Here is a 10907-nt window from a genome sequence, read left to right on the forward strand (position 1 = left end):
GCAGTGGGGAGCTGAGGGGACGTCTGAGCCCACGCGCAGGGAGGCCTAGCTAGGCCGATGGCTGGGAGCATTGGTGGGTCGCCGTGTCTCGTGGTGGCCGTGCAGGAACCACCCAAGCCTGGAGTCTCCAGCACAGTCAGCCGTGCTGTGCCGCCCCGCAGAGCTCAGGCCAGAGCCCGCAGACACCAGCAGCCGGCAACCCACCACAGTGGAGGCCATGGCTGTCAGCACTGAGGCTGCACCCTGGAGCCAGACGTTTGTGGAGTGAATGGCCGCCAGGAGCATGCCTGTCAGGGTGACTGCTGCCCTGCCCCACAACCCTCTCCTGCCAGCCCCTCCCCCCCAATGCCCCTGCTGCTGCCCCTGCACTGGGGGTGGTGATGGCCAAGCAAGGAGGTTCTTTGGGGCCCCAGGAAGAGGCTCAGTCTGCGTCCTGCCCACACCCCATGGGCCTCGGGGGCCAGGGCTGGGCCAGGCTGCCGGGGGCTGCAGCTGCAGAGCGCTGATTGCAGGGCAGCCCTAAGCCTGGCATCTCACCCGGCACCTCTGCCCCACTCACCTCCTCTGCAGTGCAGCTGAGGTGGCCGTGGCTGTGCGGGGCTCCTGGTCCTCTGAGGAGGGGCAGTCAGGACTGAGCTGCACACCAGGCAGAGGCGACTGCTCTCGCAAACAGCTCAGTCACCGCTCACTCAGCAGCACCACCGTGCACAACCGCCGTGTGCCAAAACCCTTACTCGTTTGCTCTCAGAAGCAGGTCAAACCCAGGCTCCTGTAATGGTGTTCACACTGCTAATTCTTCATGGAGAATGCAGCTGTGTGGACAGGTCCACCCCACGTCCAGTCTGGGCTCCAGGCGGGGCCTCAGTGTGGAGCCCGCTCCGGCCTGGGATAGACTCTGAGAGTGGCCACTTCCTGACCCAGGCCACACGCACAGTGGGGAGGCCGCGCTCGGCAGCTCATTCAGCCCAGGGAAGGGTCGCCCTCTGTGTACGTAACACAGGCTCACGGCCAGCTGGAGACGGTTTATTAATTGCTGTGGGAAAGTACACCTGCATCCACTCTTAAGCGCACTGGAGGCAGGTCAGGGCGCAACTCTGTTCGCCCCATTTACAGCTAGGGTGGCACGTGCACGGATGTGAGCCCTGTGCAGGCGACAACGCTGACTCCTCTGTGGGTCAGGGCACCACCATCACCAGGCGGGGGCTGAGGATACCTCGCCAGGCCCCCAGGGGCCTCCCGGCGGGGGCAGGTGGGGGGGGCACTGCAGCACGGCGTGGGCCTGGGAGGGCACGGCAGGTTGCACTCCTCAAAATTGCCTGTTAACACTCGCTCAGGAAGGTGCTGGGAGGCCGCGCGTCACCCCCAGGGAGGAGGCGGGAGCAGGATCAGCAGGACAGGGTGGCAAGGAGCAGGTGCTGGCGTCCAGCACCCAGGCTGGGGGGCGGCACAGGGGTCAGGATACCTGGGCGACACAGTCCCCAGTGGGCAGCAGCCTCCCAACCCCAGCCAACTTCTTCTGGGTCTTCGGCCTCAAGGGTTGCTCTGCGGGGTGCAGCGGGGTGGGGAGGGGAGGATGGTGCTCAGCAGCCCACACTCCTCACGGTCTCCACCCGCTGCAGGGACCCTCCTAGCCCCTCCCAGTCAGCCCATCCCTGCCTGCTCTGGTCCCCAGGGCGGTTACCTGGGATCACAAGGGCCCCCGCTGGCCTCTTCCAGGAGCTGCTGGGCAGGCGGGCGATGCGGCTGCGGCCCTGGGGCACGCAGGAGCTGCAGGAGGGCAGATGGTCACAGCCACACCTGGGACTGGGGCACACGGGGTCGGGGCACCAGACAGGAGCCTCAAGGGAAGGGGCGGGCTGGGGCTCCAGTGAGGGGAGGCTGAGAAGAGGGGGCCGGTCCCAGTGCTGGGCTGACCCGTGAATGCCGGACGTGTCCCTCAGGTGGGGCTGTGACGCCAGCACGGCGAGGGGCCCTGGTCCTGCTCACAAGACCCCTCACTCTCCCGGGAGAGCCTCAGGGGTAGGGGCCAAGCTCCACCCTGGTGCCTGCTGCCCCTGAGTGCCTTCCTCCCCAACCACGGGTCTCACCTTGCTGGGCGCCTTCTCCTGCAGGCTGAGGTCCCGGGTAGGGAGGACGTGGGCTTGGGGCCCCTTGCAGTGAACAGGGCCGCTGGCCCGCTGCAGGGGAGGACAGGTGAGGGAGGCCGATCGCAGGGTGGATATGGCACCAGCCCCTTCCTCACCTTCCTGCCAAAAGGTGGCTCTGTGGGCCCTCAACCAGGCTGACAGTGGAGTGACAGCACGATCTGGAGGACATCCCACCACCGGTCCATGCCTGGGAGCTGGAGTTCAGCCCATCTTGGGCTCTGCTTGCCTCGCTCGGTACCAGCTACCGACAGCTGATCAGGGGCCACGGCCGCCTGCGTCCAGGCAGGCTGCCACTTACTCTCAGCCTTGGACTGTCCCCAGCTGGCTGCCGCCCCTCCTGGCCATGGAGGTGGGATGCCCGTACCTTCTCAGGACCCCACCCTGTCCTTGACACTGGGTGAGGAGACACCTGGGGGTTCCACGGCAGAAATGTGCTTCTTGGGGGACAGAGCTGGCAGGGCCTCAGGCCTTGGCAAGGCTGAGGGTCAGATGGGCCTGGGCTATGCCTCCCAGCTCTGGGCTATCTGCACAGAGCCGGGCACACGGGGCCCTAGCAGCGCAGCCTACATGGCATGCTACACTCTGGGCCCAGGGGGCAGGTGGCAAATGGCCATCTCTAAGAGTCTGATACCCTCTCCTCCATTCCCTTGCTGACCCTCATCCCTGGCCAGGAGAGTGTAGGACCCACCTGGCAACAAAGGCTTGGCGGGGCCCAGGCCGCTCGTGGGGGGCAAACTCCTGGAGGCTGAGTGTGGAGGGAGGTTCCTCTGAGAGGTCGAAGGTGGCGTTGAGGTCCAGCGTGGGCAGTGCTGGGCGTGTGGAGCAGTTCTGCAGGGCCGAGGGGCCCAGGGGTGCCCGGCGTTTGATAACAGTGGCTGGGCAGGGGCGAGGGGAGCGGCAGCTTGGGGAGGCCCGGGCCCCTGCAGGGGTGCAGGGCTCAGGCTGCCGTTCCTGCCTCAGGCAGGGCAGGGAGGATTGGCGCTGGCGCTTGGCCTCCCGCCTTGGGGCCAGGGGACTGTCAGGCGCGCTGGGGCTTGGTCTCCGCCTCTTCTCTGTGGGCTGTCGGGACACTGGGGCTGGGGTGCCATCAGGCCCAGGGGGAACCCCCAGGTTGTGCAAGAGGCTGCTCTGCCGCCTTGCCATGGTCCGGGTCACAGGGCTGCAGTGGCCTGGAGACCCTGGGCAGAGGGGAAGAGATGTAGAATAGGAGCCAGGTCCCAGACCGGAGGAGCCCTAACCCATGTGGCTGGAGGCCTGGAGGCTGCCCAGGGCGACACTCACGGGAATCTGAACACAGCTCCTGAGCCAGGCCCGGTGTCCTGCAGCTCTCAGCACTGGAATCACCATCTGCTTCATGCACCAGCTGCTGCAGCATCTCCAGTTCCGTGGTCAGATCCGGGGTGAGCAGGCCAGCGGCCTGGAGCAGCGCATACTGCTTCTGGGCTAGGTGCAGCACGCGGAGGGCCAGCCTGGGACAGGGGCCTCTGTCACTCCAGGGCTGGCTGAGGGCTCACCCGGCCAGGCCCCCAGCTCCCTCTTCCTGGCCCCAGACTTGCTAGCCTCCCTGCCCACCTCCCTGAGTGCCAAGCCAGCCAAGGCAGTGGTGGACGGTGACACCACTCCCCACGCACAGGAGTGGGGAAAGCGAGCTTTGTAAGCTTGTTCTGCAAGGTCGGAGTTTCCTCCCAGCTCTGCCACTCACTAGTGCTGCGATCCTAAATTCATTTACCCTTGGGGCAGTGTAAGGCAGAAGTTGAAGTCCTAGCTCAAGCCAAGCCTGGTGGTGCATACCTGTCATCCTAGCACTCTGGGAGGCTAATACAGGAAGATTCTAAGTTTGAGCTCACCCTGGGTATCTTAGTGAGTGATACTGTATTAAAATTTTTTTTAAAAAAGGGTTGAGGATGCCACTCTGTGAATCCTCTGGGTTCAATCCCTAGTATAAAAAGTAAAAAAAAAACACCGGGCGTGGTAGAGCATGCCTGTAATCCTAACACTCAGAAAGCTGAGGCAGGAGGGTTGCCCAGAGTTCGAGGCAAGCCTGGGCTACATAGTAAGTGGAAGCCCACCTTGGATTATATAGGGAGACCCTGTCTCAAAAAGATCAACATAAATAAATAAAAATTTAAAAATAAATAAGAAAAAAAAACCAGAGGTCTTCAAAATAGGTTCCCAGCATGCATTCAACAGAGAGGCTGTTTCGTCTTTCCGGGTAAGAGCTCAGCGTGAGATTCCCCACCCAGAGTAGACTTTGAAGCTGGAAAAAAAAAAATGAAAAATCACTGAGCTGGAAGATGTCAGATCTGCTCAAGGGCCTCAGAGTCCAAGATTCTGAAGTCAGAAAGAAACTATTTTTGATATGGCTGTCGGTGTGTTTCCAAGTATGGAGACGATCTGGAAAGTTCTGGAATGTTCTGCAGCCCCTGGCTCTCAGGATCCCCTGTCATCTCCAGGAAAGAGGAAAAGAGGGGATGATCCCACATCTCGGCCACCCACAGGCAGAGTGGAAACAAGGCTGCGGTCCCCTCCCCTGTGACGGGGTCGTGGAGAGCCATGGGTCACCCGCGGGGTCGGCAGGGCTCACACTTGTGTCCTGCCCTTGGGGTCCGAGAGCCAGAGAAGAGACGGATAATGAGTGCTGATTATTCAGGCCGCGCGTTTCTGCTGAGTCGGAACAGACACTCCCGACAAGAAATAAAATTAAACCAGCCTCCTGTCCAGGAGCTTTAAATACACTGCCCGACGCGCAGGGCTGGCAGTGCCTGGCGCAGGCGGCACTGGGAGGAGCTGCACAGCCAGCCCTGTGTCCTAAGCAGCACTGCCAGTGGTATGGATGTGGCCCTGTACACAGGGACAGACGAGTGATTCTGAGCAGGACAGGGGTGGGAAGCAGGTGAGGACGCTGCGGCCCGGGGATGGACGCACCCCAGGGAGCACCACCCACGGGGCCCAACCCCCAGCTCCATCTCCAGGAGTGAGCCTCCACCTCCCACCTCCCACCCCGACCAGCCAGCAGGCGAGAAGACACCCACGGCCCAAGGTGCTCCCCACGTGGCCTCTTCAGGGACAGCTGTGCCGAGGCTGGCTCGGGCGGCAGGATCAAACTAGGCATCCCAGGAACTGAGGGTCTGGGGTTGGGCTCGGGCACCTGGCCTGGAACCTAAGGAGGAAGGAGGAGGTACAGGTGGCAGAAGCAGGACAACCTCCCCAAATCCCCTCCCCGAGTGGCCAGCCCCCTCACTTCCACACACAAGAAGCTGGCAGGGACTGGCGTCCGGGGGCAGGCGGGGCCTGTCTCTTCCCGGGCCAAGCCTCGGCCCTGCCCTGCCTCTCCTACCTCCGCTGGGCCTCTGTCCTGGCTACAGCTTCGTGGGGGCCACCCTTGGCCTGCAGAGCTCCCTGCCAGGGCTGGTGGCTCCTGGGCTTCCGTCCCCTGGCTCTGGTCTCTAAGGGTTCCAGACTCTGGGGTGCAGGACTGGCTGGGCGGTGAGAGTGAGCTGGGGAGTGGGGGAGGATCAGCTGAAGGTCGGACGTGGGTGGAGCAGGGTCTCTGTGGTTCCCCCAGAGGGCAGAGTGACAGGACAGCGGCCAAGGGTTTGAGAAGACAGAAACGCAACCCTGAGCTGGGCGTGGCGGCCAGTATCACCCCAGCCTGAGCTAAGGCAGGCGGCCCAGGAGTTGGGCCCGGCCTGGGCAACTGAGTGACTTAGGAATCTCGTCTCAGAGTGAGAAATAGAGGGGTGGGGACACATTTAACCGGCTGCAGAAACAGGTGTGAAAAAAGCAGCACGGGCACCCACGCGGTGAGGGGTCCATCACCTCCTCTTGGTGAGCAAGCTGGAGATCCCTACCCCTTGGGACATAGCCTTTCGGGGAGACCCCAGTCCCAGGTGTGGGGCCTGGCCCGGGACTCACCGCTGAGGCGCCTGTGCTCTCGCCTCCAACTCCTGCAGCTTCCTCCTCAGGGAAGACACCTGAAAGGCAGCAGCCCTGCGGTGGTGAGCGGGGGCTCAGCAAGGGCTCTGGTACACCCACCCGGAGACGGCTGCTCACCTCGGCCTGCAGCTGCTGGCACACGGCGGCGTAGCGGCTGACGTGACAGTCCAGGGTGACCACGTTGCTCTTCAGCTGTGAGGGGCAGGGGACAGCAGTGTCCACTGAGAGCAGCTGGGTGGCCTCAAGGAGCAGCGCTGGGGGCCACAGCCTGGGCCAAGGACCGCCTGGGAGCCCCAACCCTGGCAGCACGCACTGGGCTGGCTCTCAGGGAGGAAGGGAGGCCCCCACCCAAGCTGTCATCAGGGAGTCCTGTGGGTGCTCACATGGCGTTGGTGAAACTGTCCTGCTGCCTAAAACAAGCCTGAACCCCAGAGTCACTACTGGCCATGCTGTGCCATCCCTCTAGGCCTCCCTCGGGAGGCTGCCTGCCTCTGTCCACCATGAGCCTTCCCAAAGTCAGGACAATGTTGCTTCTGTCACAAAGATCCCAAGATGGAAGCCAGGGAGAGTCTTCTCTCTGCCCGGGGACCCTGGCTGGGACCTGGGATGCTGTCTTGGCCCTGTCCCTTCCCCTCCCAGGCTGTGGCCCTGCCCAGACTGCTCTCCCAGCATGTACCGTGAGCCGGATCTCCTTGGCCCGGTCGGCGTACTTGAGGGTGTTGTATGTGTCCTCGTAGGCCAGGGCCGCAGGGCTGACATGGGCGATCATCACAGTGCGGCAGTTGCCCCCCAGGGAGTCCTTCAGCAGGCGGGTCAGCTTACTGTCCCGGTAGGGCACGTGAGCCCTGCGGCCCTGTGGGAGCAAGGTCCCAGGTGGAGGGGCAACGTGGGCTCGGGCACAGGAAGGTGGGGACAGTGGACAGCCTTACCTTGGTGTCAGCCAGGGCATAGCCTTACCTTGGCATCAGCCAGGGCATTGAGGACGCTGATGAGGGCCAGCAGGGAGCGGTTGATGTTGGCTCCCTCCCGCAGCCGCTCACCCCGGGCGTGGGTGCTGGACGCCCGCTCTGAGCCCGCCAGGTCAATCAGGCTCATCTTGGCCATCTGAAGGGCCTGCGTGGGCCCCGGCACTCGGTCCTGCTGCCTCACGAAGATCTGGGGTGGACAGGAGGGTGAGGGGTGGGCAGTGGGGCAGGGGATGTGACAACTGGACCTGGGTTCAGCCGCACTTGTTCACCTGGAAGATGGCATGGGAGCGGGAGGATGTGGCATTGGCGTCCGTGGGATGTTGTGTGCGGCTGCAGTTGCCCCGGCTCAGCATCTCCAGCAGCTGCTCGGCTGAGGTGGGCTGTGGGGCAGGAGGTACCCAGGGAAGCTGCAGGTCAGAGCCACCACCACCCCACCCTGCTCCCCTCAGTGTCCAGGCCGAACCTGGTGGAAGGACAGGCCCTGCACCACCACACTCTTGTCAGAGTCCTCGCGGATGTTCAGGGGCCCCTTGGGCTCCAGGAGGTCGTGGATCTGCTCGTTGTAGACCTGGGGAGAAGGTGATGGCCTTGGGTGCTGCCCGGCACAGGCTGGGGCCCGTGAGTGCCTGGGACCTGGGCATGGTGGCAGAGCGGGGAGGGTGGGTTCCCCTCTCGACGTCCCACTCCACCCCCACTCAGACTGGCCTCACCTCCAGGTAGCTGACCAGCACCTCGAACTGCTTCTCTTCCCGCAGGGCCTCCAGGCGCTGGTACAGCTCCATGGTGGTCAGACACATGATGCCAGGGTCCCCATGCCGCCCCAGCATGGTGTGCGTCTTCCCGGCCCCGGTGGCCCCATAGGCAAACACTAGAGGGTCCAGGGGGAGGCTGCCATGGGCCTTCCTCCTGTGCCGTGCACATCCCACCCACTGCTCCCACCGGCCCCATGCCAGCCCTGTGTCTCCATCCCAGGCACCAGTCGCTCCTCCTCCCTTCCTCACCCGAGCAGTTGTAGCCCTGCAGGAAGCTGTCCAGGAGGCCGTGGGTGGTGTGCCGAAACACGTCCTGCTGTGTGGCCCCCTCCCCGAAGACCCGGTCGAAGATGAACGTCAGACCTTTGCTCTTCCTCTTTGGGCCACTGTGGGTGCTACCCCAGTTGAGGGCAGGGAGGCCCCCGGTGGGCTCCTCGGGGTCGAACACCAGCACCCGGTCGTCTACCACCTGGACCACAGGTGGACGCTGGACCTCTAGCTCCCGAGGCGTGGGGGGCCGCACCCGCACCACCACCCGGACCACGCTGTCCTCGGCCGCTGTCACCATGGCAACACCTGCAGACATGGGCTGGAGGTAAGGTCCAAGGGACCGGGACTCTAGCACCTGAGGTCTGGGCCGCCCCTCCCCGTGGGACTAAGCGTGTGGCACCGGCAGCCTTCCTGATACAACAGCCTCCGGACTTTCAGCCCCATCCTGGCTCCCAGCATCCCTGAGCTGCTGTCTGCTTTCCCTCCAAGGTGTGAGCCCATCAGGCCACTTCCAGCACCGGCTGGGGGAGGCGACAACCCCTCGCTAAGGCCACCCCGGCTACTCAGACATTCATTGGGCCCTGGCCTTCGAAACTGTGCCAGCCTGTCAGAGGCCCGGAGCAGAGCAGCCGGCTGGGGTGGAACTGATCACTTTCTGTCTGCTGCAGTGCTGGAACCAGCAGCCCCCGGCCGCACTGGGATCACAGCTGGGAAGGCAGTAAATTTACATATTTATTGTATTAAATTAAACCTTGTAGGCAAGAACACAACCATTGCCTATTTGTTCAGATTTTTTTATGTCCCTCAAGATTTTATAGTTTCCTACTTTTTTCGGTAGGTTCCCTAATTGTCCTTTTAATGTAACTCCCAAATATTTTATGGATTTAATTGCTTTCATCAATGGAACGCCTTCTCCATTTCCACTTCTGGCTGCTCATTGCTGGCATAGAGAAGCACGACTGATTTTTACATATGTGTCTTGTATCTATCACCTTTAATTCCCCTACTTAATTCCAATTTTTTAAAATTAGGGTTTCTTTGCTTTTAAAATTTTAAAAAAATTTTTAAATCTGGGGTTTTGTATTTTTGTTTTTGGTTTTTTGAGACAGGGTCTTGCTATGTAGTCCAGGTTGGCCTCAAACTCACAATCCTCCTGCCTCAGTCTCCAGAGTGCTGGGATTATAGGCATGTGCCACCATGCCCAGCTTTTCCTAGATTTTCTAAGTACACAATTATATACTAGGAAAGAGAAAAATGTTTACCTTCTCATACATCTATCTCTCTTTTTGGGGAGGGGGGGTACTGGAAATTGAACTCAGAACCTGGTGCTTGCCAGGTAGGCGCTGTGCCACTGAGCTATATCCCCAGCCCCTCGTATATCTATATCTATGTTTTTTGTTGTTGTGGTACTGGGAATTGAACCCAGGGTCTTCATACTGAGCTATACCTCCAGGCCTTTTAAAAAAATTTTGGAGACAGTCTCACTAAATTGCTAAGTTGCCCAGGCTGGGCGTGAACTTGTGATCCTCCTGCCTCAGGCTCCTAGAGTGCTGGGATTTTAAGTATGTGCCACCATGCCCATTTTATTTGTATTTATACCAACTCTCTTACGTCTACCATAGTACAGTCTCTAGAATTTCTAAAACAAAGTTGAAAAGTGATGATGATAATGAGTATGCTGATTTGTTTCTGATCTTACAGGAAGTGGGTTTAGCACTTAACTATTGAGAAAGTAGTTTGGAAGCTGGCACTGGTAGCCATGCCTGTAATCCCAGCACTCAGGAGGCTGAGACAGGAGGATTGAGAGCTAGAGACCAGCCTGAGCTAGGTAGTGAGTTTGAGGCAGGTTTGGATTGCATAGCAAGATCCTGCCTCAAAAGAAATGAATGATGGGGGCTGGGGATTTAGCTCAGCGGCACAGCGCCTGCCTGGCAAGAGCAAGGTCATGAGTTTGATTCCCCGTACCTGAAAAAAAAACACAAAAAACAAACAAAAAAAAGAGAAATGAATGAATTAGTTTGAAACAAATAGTCTTTATCACATCAATAATTTCTCCTATTTTTACTTTATGTAGAGTTGTGATTAGGAAAGCCTAGAATTTTATCTCCATACCCTTCGAGCAGCTCCTGATGTTTATGGTCTTTTCTCACAACAGCACATTACTGAATATTATTCTTGGTATTAAACCAACCATGCATTACTGGGAAAAACCCTACCCCAGAGTAGAGAATGACAGTTTTCATGTCATATTTAAGGAGACATCCCTTTGCCGAGGTAATAAAAGTTTTCCTTATTTCTGCCTAATACCTTTTCTTTCTTACATTTAGGTTTTTACAGAGATGCATGGTTTTGACATGGCATGACCTTTCTAGACATTTTCTTTTCAAGTGCAGTGATTGTCTCAGGATCACTTGTGGAAGCGCACTCCTTCTCCCGCAGCCTGCAGAGCTGCAGGGGCGCAGTCCTCCCTTGCTCATGGGTCCCCCTGCCCCTGGGTGGTGCCCTGCGGCTCCTGAGCAGCTCTGTGCTAGGAGACATCACTGCCTGTGCAGTCTTGGCTGTCCCTGGGCATCTGTGTCCTTCTTCCCGATTTTAGAATCAGCTTTGGAGTTCTAAGAAAGATCCTGCTAAGGTTTTAATTTGGATGAGCCCTGAATTTACGGGTTAATATGCATAGGCATCTTTACAACAGGCGTCTTCCCGCGGAGGGGCTGCGTTTCCCACTAATGCAGTTTTGCAATCTTCGGTAAACTCCTGTAATTCTCCTCATGTGTGTATCGTATATTACTCAACAGGTTTACTACGCATTATTGCAGTCTTTTTTTTTTTTTTTT

At 59.3% G+C, this 10907-nt stretch overlaps 1 protein-coding gene across 1 annotated transcript in view; it reads right to left on the bottom strand.

The window, feature by feature from the left end:
- Positions 1-1007: 1007 nt before the first annotated feature.
- Positions 1008-10907, bottom strand: part of Kif18b (kinesin family member 18B) — a 15227-nt gene continuing 5327 nt past the window's right edge. Inside the window, exons 2-16 of the mRNA XM_005394558.2 lie at positions 8053-8379; positions 7762-7919; positions 7515-7619; positions 7321-7431; positions 7041-7238; positions 6760-6936; positions 6201-6275; positions 6063-6121; positions 5485-5644; positions 5180-5307; positions 3429-3616; positions 2836-3325; positions 2088-2177; positions 1682-1767; positions 1008-1542 (exon numbers count right to left, since the gene is read on the bottom strand). Coding sequence (XP_005394615.1) covers positions 1454-1542; positions 1682-1767; positions 2088-2177; positions 2836-3325; positions 3429-3616; positions 5180-5307; positions 5485-5644; positions 6063-6121; positions 6201-6275; positions 6760-6936; positions 7041-7238; positions 7321-7431; positions 7515-7619; positions 7762-7919; positions 8053-8379 — 2441 coding nt within the window. The 3' untranslated portion in view covers positions 1008-1453. The remainder of the gene's footprint in view (positions 1543-1681; positions 1768-2087; positions 2178-2835; positions 3326-3428; positions 3617-5179; positions 5308-5484; positions 5645-6062; positions 6122-6200; positions 6276-6759; positions 6937-7040; positions 7239-7320; positions 7432-7514; positions 7620-7761; positions 7920-8052; positions 8380-10907) is intronic.

Source organism: Chinchilla lanigera, unplaced genomic scaffold, assembly GCF_000276665.1.
Source record: "Chinchilla lanigera isolate Chin_1 unplaced genomic scaffold, ChiLan1.0 scaffold00050, whole genome shotgun sequence".
NCBI classification, from domain to species: Eukaryota; Metazoa; Chordata; class Mammalia; order Rodentia; family Chinchillidae; genus Chinchilla; species Chinchilla lanigera.